This window comes from Eretmochelys imbricata, chromosome 1 (assembly GCF_965152235.1).
Source record: "Eretmochelys imbricata isolate rEreImb1 chromosome 1, rEreImb1.hap1, whole genome shotgun sequence".
NCBI lineage: Eukaryota > Metazoa > Chordata > Testudines > Cheloniidae > Eretmochelys > Eretmochelys imbricata.
Window position 1 is genome coordinate 60,562,808 of NC_135572.1, and position 19,903 is coordinate 60,582,710.

A 19,903-nucleotide genomic window follows, 5' to 3' on the forward strand; every position below is an offset into this window, starting at 1 on the left:
TTAATTTTTTGGATATTATGAGAACTTGATATATCATTTCAACATACATTAAGAACAGTTGTACAAACTCTATAATGTCATTTCTATATTTTTTAAATTGGTTCTTTTATCATATTGATTCTTAATTAAAAACCTTCCAATTCATTTTTACAGTAACTTCCTTAGTATTTTAGAATTTCAAAGATTCCTATAATATGATGCCATCTTTGTCCTATTTGTCTGACTCAAGAATATCAAACCTCTTACAGTGGCATTCTGTGTCACCACAGCCAATCCTTTATTTCCCTACTTTAACAGGGAGAAATGATACTGATATTCCTGACCTTTAAACTGAAAGCTCATCAGCACCAAAAGAGACATTAGCTGCCTAGCATTCTCCAGAACATTTCTTCTCAAGGTTAACTATGTGTCAGCAAGGGCTGAAAGTGTTTTGTAAAACACTAAGAACCACCTTTCAGCCTTGGAAATTCAGGTCTTGTCTACTCTGCAAGTCTCTGCAGTAAAATGGGACATGACACGAATCAAGTGATTTAAAACCAACAACTGAAAATATAAAATGGAGTCAAAATTAGCTGTTACCACTCAAGAAAGAGATCGTGGAATAATTGTGGATAGTTCTCTAAAAACATCCACTCAATGTGCAGTGGCAGTCAAAAAACCTAACAGAATGTTGGGAATCATTAGGAATGGGATTGATAAGAAGACAGAAAATATCATATTGCCTCCACATAAATCCATGGTATGCCCACATCTTGAATATTGCATGCAGATCTGGTTGCTCCATTTCAAAAAAGATATAGTGGAATTGGAAAAGGTACAGCAAAGGGCAGCAAAAATGAATAGGGGTATGGAACAACATCTATATGAGGAGAGATGAATAAGACTGGGACTTTTCAGCTTGGAAAAGAGACAACTAAGGGAAGATATGATAGAGGTCTATCAAATCATGACTGGTGTGGAGAAAGTAAATAAGGAAGTGTTATTTACCCCTTCTCATAACACAAAAACTAGGGTTCACCAAATGAAATGAATAGGTAAGGTTTAAAACAAAGGGAAGTATTTTTTCACACAACGCTCAGTCAACCTGTGGAACTCTTTGCCAAAGGATGTTTTGAAGACCAAGACTATAACAGGGATCAAAAAAGAATTAGATAAATTCATGGAAGATAGGTTCATCGATGGTTATTAGCTCTGAAGTATTCCTAGCCTCTGTTTGCCAGACGCTGGAAATGGGCGACAGGGGACGGTTCACTTAATGATTACCTGTTCTGTTCATTCCCTCTGGGGCACCTGGCACTGACCACTGTCGGAAGACAGGATACTGGGCTAAATGGACCATTGTTCAGACCCAGTATGGCCATTCTTATGAAAGGGATACATTTTTTTAGCCACTGTTGAAAACTCCTTGTTTTTTGTTAAAGTCTATACTCCTAAAAGCCTAAGCAGATCACCTTTACAATCAGCATGCCTCTCTCAGAATTAAAGATAAGGTTTTATTTAACAAATATTTAACCGGAGGTACACTCAGAAAAAACTACACAACTTTATGCATCATATTTTGAAAATACAGGAAACCTCTTTAGAATCAAAGTGACCTCAGAAATCTAGACCAGAAATGTCCCCACTAACGGAAACCAAGTCTTCCGTAAATACAGGAAAAATCCAGAAGAAAGTTGAAAAGAAAAGGAAATTAGGTTTGAAAAAAGTGTACGTAAGTAGATTTGGCACAAAAAATCCTTGATGACCCTGGTCCTGCATATGTCCTAGTACCTTTGGGGAATCAAAGATTGCAGGACTAGGTCATATGTTTCTCTTCTGTCCTGTCTGTGACAAAAAATGAGTTGTTTTGATATTTAACAAAAAAAACCCAAAAAACAAAAAAAACCCTGCCCAAACCCTTGCTATATAGGATTGTTGTTAACTTAATAAATTGCTAATCTCACTGTAGTATAATGTTTCCCACATGCTTAGAGTTCTCCACTTTATATCTGCGGATATAGGCACCTGCAGATGTGGATGCGGATACCCGTGGACCATTTTTGTGGATTCCGGATTGGATGCAGATACATGCTTAGTAGAGTACATTATAAATCATACTGTATTCTATGACAAAACACGTTAACAATGCACCAGGAAGTAGAGAACTGATTTTTAGGAAAGTATCCACTGGAACAAAATCTTGTCAGAGGGTAACGATCACCTGCTACAACATAAACAGCAAGGCATTTATGGAAAAATCTGGCCTCCTGCAATCTAGATGGTATAGACAACAAACCTATCATGAGCTTCAGCCAGCCACAGACCAGTTTATTCATAAGAAAAGAGAGAAGTGTATATTTTTTTTGAATAGCTCCACTACTTCATTTTTATGAAGATTTGAGTTACTGCCAATCTGAACTGGAAAGGAAAAAGAAAAAAGTACACGTTTGTAGGAGTGAACACTACTCACCACTCACTGACCTGTTTTTCAAAAGTAGATTTTATTTGATAATAAAGCTTTAGTTTTTCTTTTTTTTTAAAAAAATTTGACTTACTACTGCTGGTGAGGGTACATGGATACTTCCCACAGATCGAGGACGAATGTGATTGACTAAATGACAGAGAACAACCCCATCCATAAGAGCAGACCCCAAGTCTTCAGGCAAACAAATCTTTAGTCTCATTTCAATGTTCTGTAAAAGAAGAACAAACACGTCACCACTTTTACACAGAATTAGAAAGAACCACCTCCCCCAAAAGCAAATATCCATATTTTCTATCACATCGCCATGCCTTTTCCCATCCTATCCACTATTGCAGTGAATCCTCATCCAATTCCAGTTTGTCAAGCCATCACCACATCTTCATTTAAATTGCTCCTAAACCCAACCCCCCAAAAACACCACACTGCCCCATTCCAGGTCACCCACTGGAAATGTAACTTATGAAAAAACCTCATCACTTTAACGGTGCCAGAAGTGAGTAGCCACATCATCTTATTACTAAAAAGAAAAGGAGTACTTGTGGCACCTTAGAGACTAACCAATTTATTTGAGCATGAGCTTTCGTGAGCCACAGCTCACTTCATCAGATGCATACCGTGGAAACTGCAGCAGACTTTATATATACACAGAGAATATGAAACAATACCTCCTCCCACCCCACTGTCCTGCTGGTAATAGCTTATCTAAAGTAATCGTCAGGTTAGGCCATTTCCAGCACAAATCCAGGTTTTCTCACCCTCCACCCCCCCACACAAATTCACTCTCCTGCTGGTGATAGCCCATCCAACTTTGGATGGGCTATCACCAGCAGGAGAGTGAATTTGTGTGGGGGGGTGGAGGGTGAGAAAACCTGGATTTGTGCTGGAAATGGCCTAACCTGACGATTACTTTAGATAAGCTATTACCAGCAGGACAGTGGGGTGGGAGGAGGTATTGTTTCATATTCTCTGTGTATATATAAAGTCTGCTGCAGTTTCCACGGTATGCATCTGATGAAGTGAGCTGTGGCTCACGAAAGCTCATGCTCAAATAAATTGGTTAGTCTCTAAGGTGCCACAAGTACTCCTTTTCTTTTTGCGAATACAGACTAACACGGCTGTTACTCTGAAACCTGTCATCTTATTACTGTAATGCTTGTCCTTCCTCATTCCATCACCCTGCCAGCACCATACTTTGCTACTCTTGCTTGTTGCCTCTTATCTAAAGATATTCTTTTTATTATAGTAGCACCCAGAATCCCCAGTCAGGATCAGAGCCCCATTGCATTAAGCCCCCTACAAACACAGAGTAAAAAGATGGCCACTCCTCAAACAGCTGAAAAGAAACAAGTGGGCATAACAAAAATTGGAAAGAATGCAGAATGGAGGACAAGGTTGGATCTGTAATGTGTACTACTGGGTAAAAATATGAAAACTCCCTACTCAGACAAAAGGGACACCTTAATTAAATGAACTTCGCATTGCAAAACAATCAGCAAAGTAGGGCACATTGAGAATGTTTACAAATTTTCTGGAGAAAAACCCATTGCATTTTGTTACAAATGTGTAACTTTTATTGATTTGAGCTCCAATCTTGCAAATGCTTTGGCATGTGTTTTCATATTCCTTCCCAGTAGAGCACATTATTATTTATTATTATTTATATAGTACCCCAAACTATACTATGTCCTTTAGAGGACAGATAAAAATATATCATCCCTGTCCCTTGCATTCCCTCCCCACTTCTGTCTGTTTGCTAAAATTCACTAGTTGCAAGAGGTGTTTACCAGTAACAGGTGACAAGCTCTGATTGCTGTAATGAGCCAATCAGTAACAACTACAAATTTGTGCACACTGCCAGTCTATGCTAAAATAGTTTCCCCTGTCCTCCTTCCTCCATCTGTTTGTCCATGTCACCCAACTCTTCTATCTTGTCTTTTAGACTGTAAATTCTTTGGGGCAGGAACATTCATTTACAATATGCGGTATTCAGCTTATCACAGGCCCTTCTGAGGCCTCTTGGTGCCACTGTATTATAAACAGCAGCAGCAGTGAAGCTAAAACAAACTATGCAGGCACCAGATAGGCGTGTGTGCAATGTGTAAGGGAGGCGGAAGACGTGGTGTTGTGCTTAACTAAATGACCCCTCTAAACATTAGCTGGGGAACAGAAAAGCCCTTATTTTAGAAAAGGTTTTTTTTTTTGTTCTTTTTTTTAAAATCAGTACATATTTAAAAGCTGCTCAATCAAGAAAATATACATGTTTTACATTAGTCAATGGACAAAATTCAAGTTGATCATGATAATATCAGGTGATACTACTATTCTCTTGTAACACCAAATGTATCTTAAACCAATAGTAATGTAAAATTATCTCATACAACTTTAGTAGTTGTAATGCAATTAACACTACAGACACAAATAAGAACACTTCGTATTTGGGACCGCTTGCAACTGAAGATCTTAACACTTAACACTCTTTGCAGTAATTATATCATCTCTATTTTATAGATGGTGAAACTGAGGCACAGAGAGGTTTATAAATTTTAAGGCCACAAGCGACTATCTAAACTGGACTGCAATACACAGGCCATAGAACCTCACCCAGTAATTCTGCATCAAGCCCATAACTTCTGTTTCAGCTGTAGTGTATCTTTTAGAAAGATATCCAGTTTTGATTTAAAAATCTCAAGTGATGGAGAATCCATCATATTGCTAGGTAAATCGTTGCAAATCTTAATTATCTACACTTTAGAAATAAAGCACTAATTTTGGTCTGAATTTGTCTAGCTTCAACTTCCAACCATTGGATCTCATTATGCCTTTTATCTGCTAGATTAAAGAGCCATGCCCACCATCAGAAACCTCTTCCCCAAGCAGATACTTGTACACTGATTAAGTCACCGCTTAACCTTCTTTTGGGTGAACTAAATAGATAGAGCTTCTTAAGTCTCTCAGTGTAAGATATTTTGTCCAGACCTCAAATAATTCTTGTGACTCCTTCCTGAATCTTTTCCAAATTTTTCAGATTTTTTTTTGAAGTATGGACATCAAAAGTATTCCAGTCATGGTCCCACTAAAGCTGTATCTTCCCACTCTGATATTCCCATGCTTATACACCCAAGCACGGTTTTTGCCCTAAGATTAGGTGACTTTCCCAAGGGAAAACAGGAAATACATGCTTCAGCTGAAAATCTGCAGCCTTTCACATGGTCTTTCACATACCTCACGCAATTGCTCCACAAGCTCTCTCTCTTCTCTCATCTGTTCCATTTTCCTCCGAATTGTAAATTGAGGGTCTATGGATTCCAAATTTCTCTGTGGTCTTAAAAATACTGTGATTTTAAGGAGAGAGATGTTTAGCAAAAACAAGCCATCAAAAACTTTTGCTTTATTAATTTTCAGGTTAAACAAAATCCTTATTCACTGTCCCAATTATGTCTGTTGGAAGATTTCCCTGAGAGCACATAGAAAGAAAAACTGATTTAGAACTACAGTCATAAAAGTGTATTTGCTTGGGGGTGCTCATAACAGAATTCATGTATTATTGATATAAGTGGAATATACAGACATCGTTTATATCTTATGGTCTTGACTGGGAATTTTACTAAATTTGCACAGCATTTGTCCCTTGGAGTTTTTAATCTGTTGTTCGAAGTCTTGCTGCTTCTATCATAGGACTCCTCTCTCAGTCTTTTAGTTAGATCCTAATCCTACAAGGTGCAGGACTCCAATGGAACCGAGAGTATTCAGCACCTTGCAGGATCAGACTCCTAGCACTCTCCAATTATTCATGACTATCTTTCATCTCTCCCTTCATCAAAAAAAGTTATGTGTTTGATTCCTAAAAACTGAGTGCCTATTATAGCACCTCTGAAGGTTTGCCTACACTAGAGATTCCCATTTCATGTGCAGTATTGCACTAGGTCCTTACACAGTTTTCCTACAACCGCTCCTGGTGCTGGGGATGATTTTATCCATCCCATAACTTCAGGCACAGCAGGGACAAAGTCTATGGTATTTAATGTATATTTGTACTTTTAAATATTTTTGTTGTGTTCCAATGACTGCTTTTAATGGTTCTTTCTTGTACATGTATCATGAGGGCTATACCCACCAATGCCCTCCCACACTGTAGATACCATGGCGGAGGGTCACCAGTTCCTGTGGCTGGACTGACTTGCTCACGTATCATGAAAAGTGACAAGTGCTCAAGAATAATACAATAAAACTTGTATTTATTACTTTTTTTTTTTTTAATGTAATGTGACAGCCTTAGGTGTGTCATCCACAAGGGGAGTTAAACCCAGGTCCTCTGGTTCTAAAAGCATAAAACTCGACCGCCTGAACTAAAAGATGCAGCTTTGTTAGCTGGTTGTAGCAGACTCAAACCTCAATGTGGTTCAGTCACCACTTGTCATTTGACACCACCGGGTTAGCCCCTCGCAGCAGGATGCAACCCCAGACCTGTTAGGCTGAAGTCAGCAGCAGGCTCAACCGCCTCTATGCATTGTACAGCCACTAAGGGGGGTGGGGGGGAGGGAGGGAGGGACTGGGGGTGTACAGCGTCACACTGAGTAAGCACAGGTTATGGTCATTTTTAGATTTTGTTGCATTACTATTTTGCTTTGCTTCTTTTGTTAGCATTATTTCCTGTCCCCCTGAACTAGTGCTTTCCTTTTCTTGGTCTCCCTCTGGATACTGAGATGGGAGTGGTCTGGTCCTGGTGCAGGAATAGGAATATATCCACAGACTCCTCCACAAGACTCAGTTAGTTACTCTCCATCTCCTGCAGTTTTGGGGAGCCAGGGCTTGTTCAAAATGTGGGAAGAAACGTGGGGGATGATGTTTTGGTCATCAAGATACAAAGAGAAGGAAGAAGTCTTGTATATCTGTATATGCAAATGTCCCAAATGGACAGATTGCTAATAGCCTTAGTAGGAGAGAGACCTCAGTATTATATTAATAAATTATAACAACTCTTTTCATGACATTGTTACAAACTTGTTTATGCTTTTACTAAACATCAAGAAATAGCTACAAATAAGTTATAGCCAGGATGCTTGGATATATAACAGTACATGTGTTTAGCAAGCATGTTACAAAATGTTAAAGTTAATCCAAGAAGTGCCAGAAGTTTTCTGCTTCTATCTTCCAAGGTCAAGCAAACATGAAAAAGACAAAACATGTAAAAAACATTAATGTTTTAAGTAGAGGCTTAACTGTAAAAAGGAATGTAGGTGTGTTATGCGAGCTATAAATCTAGGTTGGAAAGTGACCACATCAACCCCATTTCTTTTCAAAGGAAAAATCTCTGCTTGTGTTTTTGAAGCTCCAGGATAAACAAGTGTAGTTGGAAACGTTTTAAAAACTTTTATTTCTTAAATGTTGAAACAGCAAACACCTTTTGAGATGTATATTTGCAAATATTTTGTATCAAAATGCAAGCCTTTATATAACTGCCTGATACTGTTACAGGAATAATAAGATGTTTTATGCAGAAATATAGCAAAGTCATTTGATGCTGTAACTAGTTACTAACATAAGAAGCCATTTAAGTATAGAATATTTATATTAATGGAGAATTAATTAATTACTGGCAGTGTGCAAGCAAACCCTCACCCAATTCAGGAAGATAAGAAAATCATCATTCCAAAAACAGAAACAACAACTTGAGCTAAAGACTTTCTAAAAGTTATTTAATTTTAAGAGACTTTTTGAGAACTAAAACCTTTTATATAAAGACCAGGAGTGTTTGGACTTTCTGAAAGCAGAATTTAATTTCCTGACAAGCTCTAATAAAACTGAAAGACTCTCAGAGACTGGACTGAATAAAGACTAGTTTTGAAAGTTATCTGATGCTGTCTTGCCACAAGAAGAACAAAGGCAAGGTCATGCATTTAGGGATTAATAACAAGAATTTTAGTTATAAGCTGGGGACACATCAATTAGAAGTAATGGAGGAGGAGAAGGACCTTGGAGTATTGGTTGACCACAGGATGACTATGAGCCGCTAATGTGATATGGCCTTGAAAAAAGCTAATGTGGTCTTGGGATGCATCAGGAGAGGTATTTCCAGTAGAAATAAGGAGGTTAGTACCGTTATACAAGGCACTGGTAAGACCTCACCTGGAACACTGTGTGCAATTCTGGTCTCCCATGTTTAAGTAGGATGAATTCAAACTGGAACAGGTACAGAGAAGGGCTACTACGATGATTCAAGGAATGGAAAACCTGTCTTATGAAAGGAAACTCAAGGAGCTTGGCTTGTTTAGCCTAACCAAAAGAAGGTTGAAGGGAGAGATGATTGCTCTCTATAAATATATCAGAGGGATAAATACCAGAGAGGCAGAGGAATTATTTAAGCTCAGTACCAATGTTGCCACAAGAACAAATGGATATAAACTGGCAATTGGGAAGTTTTGTTTTTAAGGTCAGGCTTAACAAAGCCCTGGCTGGGATGATTTAATTGGGGATCGGTCCTGCTTTGAGCAGGGGGTTGGACTAGATGACCTCCTGAGGTCCCTTTCAACCCTGATATTCTATGATTCTAAGTTTAGACTTGAAATTAGACAAAGGTTTCTAACCATCAGAGGAGTGAAGTTCTGGAATAGCCTTCCAAGGGATGTAGTCGGGGCAAAAAACCTATCTGGCTTCAAGATTAAACTTGTCGAGTTTATGGAGGAGATGGTATGATGGGACATTTGGCAATTAATTGATCTTTAACTATTCATGGTAAATAGGCCCAATGGCCTGTGATGGGATGTTAGACAGGGTGGGATCTGAGTTACTATAGAGAATTCTTTCCTGGGCATCTGACTGGTGAATCTTGCCCACATGCTCAGGGTTCAGCTGATCGCCATATTTGGGGTTGGGAAGGAATTTTCCTCCAGGGCAGACTGCAAGAGACCCTGGGGTTTTTTCACCTTCCTCTGTCGTATGGGGCACGGGTCACTTGCTGGAGGATTCTCTGCACCTTGATGTCTTTAAACCATGATTTGAGAACTTCAATAGCTCAGACATAGGTGAGAGGTTTATTGTAGGAGTGGATGGGTGAGATTCTGTGGCCTGCCTTGTGCAGGAGGTCAGACTAGATGATCATAATGGTCCCTTCTGACCTTAATATCTATGAATCTATAAAGAAACGCTGCATATATTAATTAAACAGACTGCATATTCAGGAGCTGAAAGTGTCACCTAAGCAAACAAAAGGGTAGCAGCAACTGACTTTCAATCTGAACAGGACTGAAAGAGGTGTGTTTTCCTGTACTTTTATGAAAACAGGAAGGATAAAGGTATAAAAACCTCTAAGTGAGCACCTATCACACACCCTGTCTGCTACCCTTGTAAAGAGGGCACTCCTAGAGGTGTGGGTGGTGTAATGACCCACAGATCTCAAACCCAAGTCTGCAGGTTTCATGGGAGCAACAACACTTCAACCCTCAACCTAGCAGCCTGGTGACAATGGCTTACCTGGGACCCATGAAGCCCAGCCCCAGAGTGAGGCTCTGCCCCTGAAGTCTGATTGGCCCAATGGCTCTACTTAAGCCAGTGGCAGCAACAAGCAGCTCTCCCAAACAATTGGGCTCCACCCTGCTCTGGACTATGTGCTTTCTGCTATTTTATTTCCAGGCATCCTGACCCAGGTTGACTCTTGGCATCTGCCTTGTGGTTCCTGACCTCCATTTTGTTTCCTGCCTCTGACCCCCTGGTATCCTGACCCAGCTGACTCTTGACTCCTGTCTCATGACTGCAGACTCACTCCCACTATTAGGTCTGGTTGCCCATGATCTGGCCACAACAAACAGTTTCTTATTCTGTTATTCACCAAGTAGTTAGATATGTATTCCTGGACAGGAAACAGTGGCTAAACATTGGCAAATAGAGAAATAGTGGAATCTAACCGGATTTAAGATAATAAATAATTGGACTGTCTTAGGGACAGCTCCTTAAATGGCTTCTTCTAAGTAACTCATTTAAGTATTTTTTTTCCATTTTCATAGGATTTAGTTAAGGTTGCTTACTTTGCCCAACTATAAACTGTTTAGGTTATTAAGTAATAGACAGGCTTCATTTGCTCTTGAACTATTTTGCCCATACATGAACAGTTTTAAGATTCTAAAACTGAATTCACAATAATTTTGGGAAATAATATACTTTGGTCTTAACTTACCAAGAGAAAGGTGCCTCCCCAGAGGCGGTTCACTCTCAAGGGTGTAATCTCTGTTAAATTCTCTCCATAGAGAGACATACACAAGAGATTGTAATAGTAGTAACCAGTTTCATTTGTGTTCAGTCATTTGATGTTCTGTTTAATGTTTTCTTTTCCTTTCTTTAATAAGAACATAGCTGTGGTTAATAGTTGTGATTATGTTGTATGTTCTTCTCTTAATAATGGTGTCCTCTAAGGTATGTTAAAGAACACTTGTGACTAAACAGCGGGAGCCACATCCTTGAGCCGTCAGGAAGAGAAACAATTAGTAAGAGCTGGCCTACCATTTCATGTTTCTCTAAACCAGAGGTTCTCACACTGGGGGTCATGACCCCTCAGAGAGTTGTGAGGTTATTACATGGGGGTCACGAGCTGTCAGCCTCCTCCTCTACACCCTGCTTCCCCTCCAGCATTTATAATAGTATTAAATATTACAAAAAAAAGTTTTTAATTTATAAGGGGGGGGGGTTGCTGTGTGAAAAGGGTCACAAATACAAAAGTTTGAGACCCACTGCTGGTTTTCAACATTTTTTCATTTGTGAGCCCCTAAGATATTTCAAATGGAGGTGCGGACCCCTTTGGAAATCTTACACGTAGTCTATGGATCCCCACGAGTCCCAGGACCACAGGCTGAAAACCACTGCTTTAAACTAAATATGTTTATTTTTAAAAATAAAATTGTTTGAGGTCCAACAATTTAAAACTACTTTCAATTCCAGTGGGAAGTGAAAACTACATGTGAGCCCGTCTAAACCAAATACCGGAACTGCCAGTGACACCTACGGGTAAGAATAAAGAATTAAATTATTCTTTCTAATTGCATAATACAAAAGAAAGGTACAATACGGAATAAAATTAGTAGTTATTTCTTTACTACTCAAATTAATTATTTCATGCTAACACTATCTCATTTTTATTTAGGTTGTATTTTGGATAAATGTTTTAATTTTTATATCAATTTTTAAATTATGCAATACACTGGAAAAAAAATGGAGTGTAAGAAAAGTTCAAATAAGTTCAACACAGGATGAATGTGTATGCTTGCATGAGGCTCAGTGAATCTGAAAGATCAATAAACTAAACTGTATTCTGGGATCTTCTGGGTCCTTGACAGGTTTGCTTATGTATCTGCATTAAGATCTTGGAAGAAGAGGGGGAGGGAAAAAAGGTTCCTGCATGAGATACTTTCTTTGAAATTCCAGAAAGGGCTCATGAGTTGTGTTCATAGAGGTCCTGATAATATTGAAGTGACAAAATGAAATCTCTGCTTGGATCCAATGGCTGAAGGAATAGCTTGCACTGTTCTAGATGAGATGATGATTGCAGTGACTGCATAGTAAAATGCTTTATTAAAAATAAATATTTTAGGAAAAGCCACCAACTAGATGGTGGCAGAGCCTACTAGTTAAGCAATAAAAACCAGCCCATCCTCAGATTTGTAAAAGAAAATCATCATAATTTAAAGAGCAGCATAGCAAAGCTAAGCTAAGCTCAGCTCCCATATTTTCAAAGTATACCTGGGGATTTAGCCACTTTCATTAAACTCCATGGTAGTTCTGTGGATAAATTAATTTGCATCATATTTAAAATCCAAGGATAACAGATCACACGCTAGTCATCTAGTGCTCCCTATCAGATATCCACAACAGAACTAAGACATATGAAGAAAAGGAAGATTGTGTTTTTAACAGTAAGTTAAAATGAAATACAGTGTTCCTGTATCAGGCCAATTTTTTAAATTGTTCCTAATGTTATAATAAAAAAATGAAAATACCTTACTACACTTATTAAGAATATCAGTTAAAAGTGTTAAGTAATTATTTACATTTCAAATTAGTAAACTTACTGTAAAACTTAGAACAAACAATACTTAAAATTCTGGAACCTATTTAGATGTGCTATATGTTGTATGTTCCCTATAATACCAAGGAAAATAGGTAAATACACACCCCCCCGCCCCCAAATAAACATGCACCCCCCCACACACAAACACACTGCAACAGCAGACTTGAAAACTGTGTTGCAATCTCCATTCCAGTTTCAACAGCAGCAACAATTCAAAGAGTTCTGTACAAAGGAATCATACCGAAGGCCACTGTTGTATGGTTTGTGTTTGAGTCTACATTTAGGAAATTATTATTATGGTCTTCAATCATTCTAGCCTTGTTTATCTTGCTTATGTGCTGTGCTGACCTGGTGTGTGCCTGCACAAGAGAGAAACTGAACTTTCTCTGGTCCCATATTGTAATGAGGATGTATTAGACAAGAACAGGAGAAGTTCTGAAAGGAAATACTATTATGAGCAAGACTCAGTTTATTGTCTGCGTACTGTTCTCATATGTAGAATGTAAGCCTTGAGAGAGAGGATACTCATGTTTGGTCTTTGTGGAACAACTCACCTGCACTAGATACTATTTCTGAATACTATCACTGCCTAGTTTCCTATAAGTTTTAACTATAAAGTTTGCTATAAATTACAAACAGTAATTTGGTACAGGTACCTCAAATGTATGCAGTTTTGTAAATAAATGTCCATGAATAGAATACATCTGTTTATGGAAAGTAAATGTGAAAATTATTCATTCAGTTTGACTTATTCGTAAGACATACGTTCTACCTATGGGAAATGGAGGAAAACATATAGGCAATTCCTTCAAACTGTAATAAATAAACAGGCTAGCCAATTTGGAAAACATACACAAGCAAAATAATTAGCAAGTGAATAAGATATTCTTTCATCTCTGTTTTACAGTAGAAATATTAGAAGTAAAGTGTTCTAATTCAGAAGTAAAGTGTTCTAAATACAACAATATGGAATATGCTAGTTATTCTGCATTATACATTTGTTCCACCAGAGGGGGCCCACACCACACAAATGTGTGCCTCAGAAGAGAGTTTTCAGAGTAACAGCGTGTTAGTCTGTATTCGCAAAAAGAAAAGGAGTACTTGTGGCACTTTAGAGACTAACCAATTTATTTATTTGATGCATCCGATGAAGTGAGCTGTAGCTCACGAAAGCTTATGCTCAAATAAATTGGTTAGTCTCTAAGGTGCCACAAGTACTCCTTTTCTTTTTTCAGAAGAGAATATTTCTTCAGTCCAAAGTACAGTAGTTCTCTTCATTGCTGGTCAACACAACTTATTTATTTCATGTTAGTTTCAATAATAAGCTTTTGTTGGCAATTTTTAAAAATTTAAGTGAAAAAAATTAAATTAGCAGTAATACTTAGTCTAATCTACAATACATGACATGTATTTAGTCTCTTTGTTAAAGGTCAGACTTCCAATTGATTTCCATTTTCACACCTTCATTACATTGTAGGAACAGTTTTGTACATGCAATTATTTGCAGGCAAAGTTTAGGACATTTAATACTGCAAGTACTTAACTTGCCAGCCCAATCAAGTACTTAGATGTCTAAATGAGCAAAAATGGCACCTGTAAATACCTGTGGTTGCAAAAATGCCAGGGCTTGTAAGAGGCCTAGATAAAGCAAGGCTGAAAATTTGAAAATAAGGTTCTATTTCTCATGATCAATTCTATTCAGATTTCTTTAACTATATATGGTTCAAGTGGATATGGAATACGTGCTTCTTATGACACATCTGAATACCACTGAGAGGAGATTCAGTGGTTAGGGAACTAACAGAACTTATGAGACCTGAGTTCAAGTCCTTGTTCCTCTCCAGACTTCCTGTGTGATTCTGGTCAAGTCACTTAGTCTCTCTGTGCCTTATTTCCCCATCTGTAAAATGGGGATAATAGCACTTCCCTGCCTCACATGGATGTTGTGAGGATAAACACAATTTGTGAAGCACTCAAGATACTACAGTGATTTGGGCAGGGGAGAGGAGAAGGAGACTGCTTTAGTACCTAAGATAGACTGCACAGCAAACTTTCAAGCACATCAACACAGGAGATAAAAACATCTAATAAAAACATACTGTTCTAACAGTTTTAAGCATTAATACTAATATTTGCAGTTGGCTTAAAAGCTATCGGATTTGAATGGTTTCAAATGATTATGCTTAAGCTTGCCTACACTGTTCTCATTTTATTATGACAGTTGTGGCAAATTGCTGGCACAATTATGATGGGTCCCGCGCTTCCTGTTCTTGGGGTGGGAGGTTCAGAGAGCAGTTTCCTGCCCCTGAACTAGGGTATCTACTGTCCCACTAGCAACCCAAGGAAGGGTAGTGGAGATGGAGGGACCCGGGCCCACCCTCTACTCCAGGTCCCAGCCCAGGGGCCCTAGGGATAGTGGCAAATCACTTGAACTAGTGCTTCCTTCCCCTGGGCTACTTCCCTCTCCTGCTCTTCAGTTTGTGGGACTTCCTGCCCTCTCTCTGCACAAGCCGGGTGTCTCTTTACCTAGAGTCTTGGTCTTCTAGCCAGCCACGGCACTTCTCCAAACTCTCCTCTACTTCAACTCCTCCAAACTGCACTGTGCTCCAACTCCTTCAAACTGCTCTGTGCTCCAACTCCTTCCCCTGGCTGATTGAAGCAGGGGGTTTTTATCAGGTGACTGGCTTCAGGTGCTCTAATTGGCATCAGGTGCTTTTAATCTATAGAAACTTTTCTTCCCTCTACAGGGAATAAGGCTTCTCCTCATCCTGGGACTTACAGATGCCTCCTATATCACTCTCCTGCTGCCTTCTAGCCATGCTGTATCACACAGTATAATTACACTGTTAGCCCTAGGTTAGCACAGATCACATACCTAATGAATTCCTATCAACAAGGATAAAAAACACATCTAGAGCCGGATCCCCAATTGGTGTAGTCCACTAAACTCGACTGAGTTATGCCAATTTACAATGCCTGAACATGTGGCCTATCAAGTTTGATATAGAAGTCAGCAGGCTGGATTCTCCACTGTCCTATGTCTTTGTGGTCCTTTTCACCTGAGGAAAACAAGTGCAAAGTGGGTGTAATTTGTACACACAAATCAGAATGATAGCCTTTTGATGACAGCACCAAATAAAAACGATAGTATTTTGCCCCCCATTTTATGAAAGAACTTTGACGTCTATTCTCCCCCTCCCCCCAATAGCCACAGATTTTGTATATGTTCTTCACTGGAGCAATTCGCTATGATTTGTTAATCAGGTTTTATATTATGTAATTTCCAATATTTTTAATGTTTGATCATTGTCTCTTAGATGTTCTAAAATTGAATTATCTTAGTGGGAAGGAGAGAGGGCTGAGGCTATGTAAATAATATTATTTCATACGTTGTAAGTATTGTAATAAAATTACTGTAGAAAGGTTTTACAAAGGTTAATATTTAGATACACTAAAATGTTAAAAATTGACAATTTTAAAGAAGATTCTAGTTCAGCTTTAAGGTGCAAATTCTATCTTTTGTATCCTTGGCTCCCATTCATTTCAATGGGTGACACACACATGAAGCCAAGTGCAGAACTTGATTCCAGAATCATTAACAGGAAGAAACTAAGTTCTCTTGCTAAAAAAAAGCCAACTTCAGGCTGATTTCTACCTCTGAGTCTATAAGCAATTATAGATCTTTCATGATCTCTAGTACTTTACTGAAAGATGAGTAGAGTTGAATAAGTAATCTTTAACTTAGGAAGTACTGTGTTAAATGGAGAGGTATAATGTTCTATACTTTAATTAAGCATGTGGAGACTAGAATTGTAATAATACTGTTCAGCAGCTTAGAGTTTTAAGAATTTGACTTCAAACCACAGAATTTTGTAAATGACATGAACACTGGAGGCACTGAACATAATGACCACTGCAAGTCCATTCGAAAGGATCTGGATAGTTTAGGAGATCAGGCTAGCAGATGGCAAATGCTGTTCATTTTTAAAAAATACACAAATTAGTCTGGGAAAAGGGAAACAAACTAGAGTTTATGTGCTAAATAGAGCAATCATCCATGAATACTGTTGGCTGCACAGGTCACTGTATGACTGGAAGGGTGCAACATATGGCAAAAAATGATAACAGGCCTCAAGAATCTAAGGTATTGTAACAGGGTCGCACTCACCTCTTGTGAGCACCCCCTGCCAAGTGTGTGTGCGCCTACACTCTCTATCTGGTGCATCTTTGGTGACTCAGCCCTCCGGCCGAGTCACACACAGTCTGTCTGTGTGATGAAAGCAAAGCAAAATCATTTCCAGGGCACAAGTCCAACAGGGGTCTTTCTCAGTTCCCTCTGTAATGTCTCCCACAAGTTGTCCCTACTTCAGAACATAGCAGTGTCCTTCCCTGGTGCAGTCTTTGCCGTCTTAAGGCCTTTCTGGCCACAACTCTCCAGCTGGGCCATTGCAGTTCAGTTCCCACCTCTGGGATGCCTCAATGTCCAGGCTACTTCCCCCAGTGGCTAATGGGGGCTGGGGGAGACCCAGGTACGCCCACTACTCTGGGTCCCAGCCCAGGGACCCTGTAGATCGCAGCTGTCTGCTGTGTCCCTTTATCTAAGTCACACTGCTGCTCTACTTCCCCAGACCACTTCTCCGCAGCCCTGCACCATCTTCACCCTTACCTCAGGACCTTGTCCTCATGGGAGTCCCTGCAACCAACTCAGGGTTCCTTTTCGCTCTCCCTGGTTCTGGCAGCACTACTTCGTCCGAGGTCCTGCAGCTTCCTCAGCCAGCCACACACCATCCATTCTCCTCCAGTTCTAGCAAGGAACTGAACTCGCTCTTACCCTGCAGCTCTTCTTATACTGACTTGCTGAGCCCTGATTGGCTGCTTCCCACACAGCTGCTCTAGGCAGCTTGGAAGACCTCTCTACTGCCCTTTTCTGGGCCAGGGTCTCAGGGCCTAGTCCACCCCATCACAGTTATGAAGAATGGTTAAGAGTTAGCAAATTTATTTTCCAATGAGAAAAATCTTTGTAGGCTTTTGCTTGTTACTAGAATTCCTTTTATTACTAAGAATCAGCAAGACTGATTTTCTTCAATAATATACCAACTGTCCATTCTTCTCATGCAAAGAAAGATCTGTTGGTAGATAATTCAGGTGTTTTAAGTGTTGCACATCTGTCAAGGTAGCCAGCTCTTTTTTTCATTTCCCACACTCTACCATGTGAACTATGGATGAGCACTCGTAATGATGGAATAGATTTCCCAATATTGGAAAGGATCAGGAAGCCTTGTCTGACATTATCTTCATGATCCATACTAAGTGAGCTTGCGACTCTTAGAGAGTGAAAAAAATGCTAGCATCGTGCTGAAGATGCCAATACTTTAGTTTAAAAAGCTAACAGATCACTTTTTAGTGCTCCATCTCCATTTAAGCCAGAAGTGCAGGATTTTAACTGTAAAGAATATTTGCTTACAGACTGCACTTAAAGATAGTTTCTCAATAATGTGCATAAATGGTGCCACCAAATGTGTTCTTTCAAAAAAAAAAGAAAAAAAGAAGAATTCTTATTCTTTAGCCTCACTTCTTAAATTTCAGTTTTATAAGCCAGACAAGTGGGAGTACTTGGCTAATGGATGAATGGTCAGAACAAATTTCTTACAGCCAGTTTCAAAGGGCTCAGCATGCACAACAAATTATTCATATATGTCCCTTGTTTAGCATTCAGAAGAACACCTGCTACATCATGTTCAACTTTTTTTTTTTTTTTTGGTGTGACAGATTTTCATAAAAAGAATGTTGAATTCTAACATATAGGCACATCTTGTATAAGATACAGTTCTGAATGACCATCATGTTTTTGAATGTCTCAGAATGTGACAGCTTTCTGACTGGTGTTTTTTTTTTTTTAATGTCAGTGATGATTTTTCTAATTTTTCATTTTCAAGGAAGCCATGTAATACTAGATTTAAACAAACAGCAGACAAAATCAAAAATACTTTACGCTACCATTATGTAGAATATTGAGTGCAGTGGATCCATTATCAGATGTGACATGCAGTACTATAATGTCCTCAGAAGAAAAGTTATATTACCATTTTCATGTTGTGTCCCAGGCTATGGGAGCTGCTTCAATCAAAAGCACTCAGACTCAACAGTTATATATATATAGCTGTGAACTTTACTGATGTCTGCACTGCAGTGGATTCACTGTGTACTTGCTAAATTCCCCAAATCCTGTTCCAGCACGCACCAGGTTCAGACTGAAATGTGGGAAATATTCTCATGTGGGGGAGTGGAGGGAAGAGTATCTTCTTTGTGTCCGGGTGGTGGTCAGAAATCTGGAAATTTCGTAGGAAATCACATTTGATCTGCTCTTTGGTTAAAGAGATAAAAATTAAGAACTGTTCATTTTTGGTCAGTGCTTTGTTTGTTATGCATTGTGACAAATTTATCATATATGCCAGTGTTTCCCAAACTTGGGACACCGCTTGTGCAGGGAAAGACCCTGGTGGGCCTGGCCGGTTTACCTGCCGCGTCCGAAGGTTCGGCCGATGGCGGCTCCCACTGGCCGCGGTTCACTGTGCCCGGCCAATGGGGGCTGCGGGAAGCAGTGGCCAGTACATCCCTCGGCCTGCGCCACTTCCCGCAGCCCCCATTGACTGGGCACAGCAAACCGCGGCCAGTGGGAGCTGCGATCGGCCGAACCTGCGGATGTGGCAGGTAAACAAACCGGCCAGGCCCGCCAGGGGCTTTCCCTGCACAAGCGGTGTCCCAAGTCTGGGAAACACTGATATATGCTCTTGAATATTTCATAAATCTCAGGTACTTGCAAATGTGAAGAGATATTGTTTTCTTGGCACACTGTGCTGCTGACTGAAAAAAACCTCTCAATAACTTTCATTATCTGAAAAATACAGCATCAAGTCCAGCACAAAAATCTATATAATTCTCTTATTCAGCTCAAGTGTCACTGGAAAAACGCTTGCACAACAGCTATGGTTTTCAAACAATTCATAGATTTTTGTCTGGAAACAAACTAAAACTAAAGGAAGACCAACTGACCTACCTATCTATCTTTTTTACCTTGATTTCACTCAGTGAAAACACTGTTTTATTTACTAAAATATTTCTAGCTCTCCCTTCACCTCTGTTTGAATCCCTTCTTCGGAGAAGGGAAAGCTGATAAGAATGCTGGTCAGTTAAATATCTTTTCATTGGCCTAGTAGTGACATAATGATCAGATTCGGTTTCCCTGCATTTTCTGCTCATAGACTTCTTAGACTGTGTACTCAACGTTCTTCTACACTAATAAACATGTACCATCTGAGCCTTTGGTTTCTAATCCTTAAGTTTTTTTACCCATTACAACAAGAATATGGCTGAATGTCCTGCAC

General features: G+C 39.3%; 1 protein-coding gene across 8 annotated transcripts in view; it reads right to left on the reverse strand.

The window, feature by feature from the left end:
• LRCH1 (leucine rich repeats and calponin homology domain containing 1) overlaps positions 1–19,903 on the reverse strand; it is a 237,738-nt gene that overhangs the window by 24,586 nt on the left and 193,249 nt on the right. For all 8 annotated transcript variants that reach the window (XR_013345476.1, XR_013345473.1, XR_013345475.1 and 5 more), the window contains 2 exons: positions 5,687–5,796; positions 2,535–2,672 (listed from right to left, as the gene is read on the reverse strand). Coding sequence is in view for 3 of the 8 variants with exons in the window: in XM_077811513.1 (XP_077667639.1) it covers positions 2,535–2,672; positions 5,687–5,796 (248 nt within the window). In the remaining 5 variants the exon portion in view is untranslated. The remainder of the gene's footprint in view (positions 1–2,534; positions 2,673–5,686; positions 5,797–19,903) is intronic.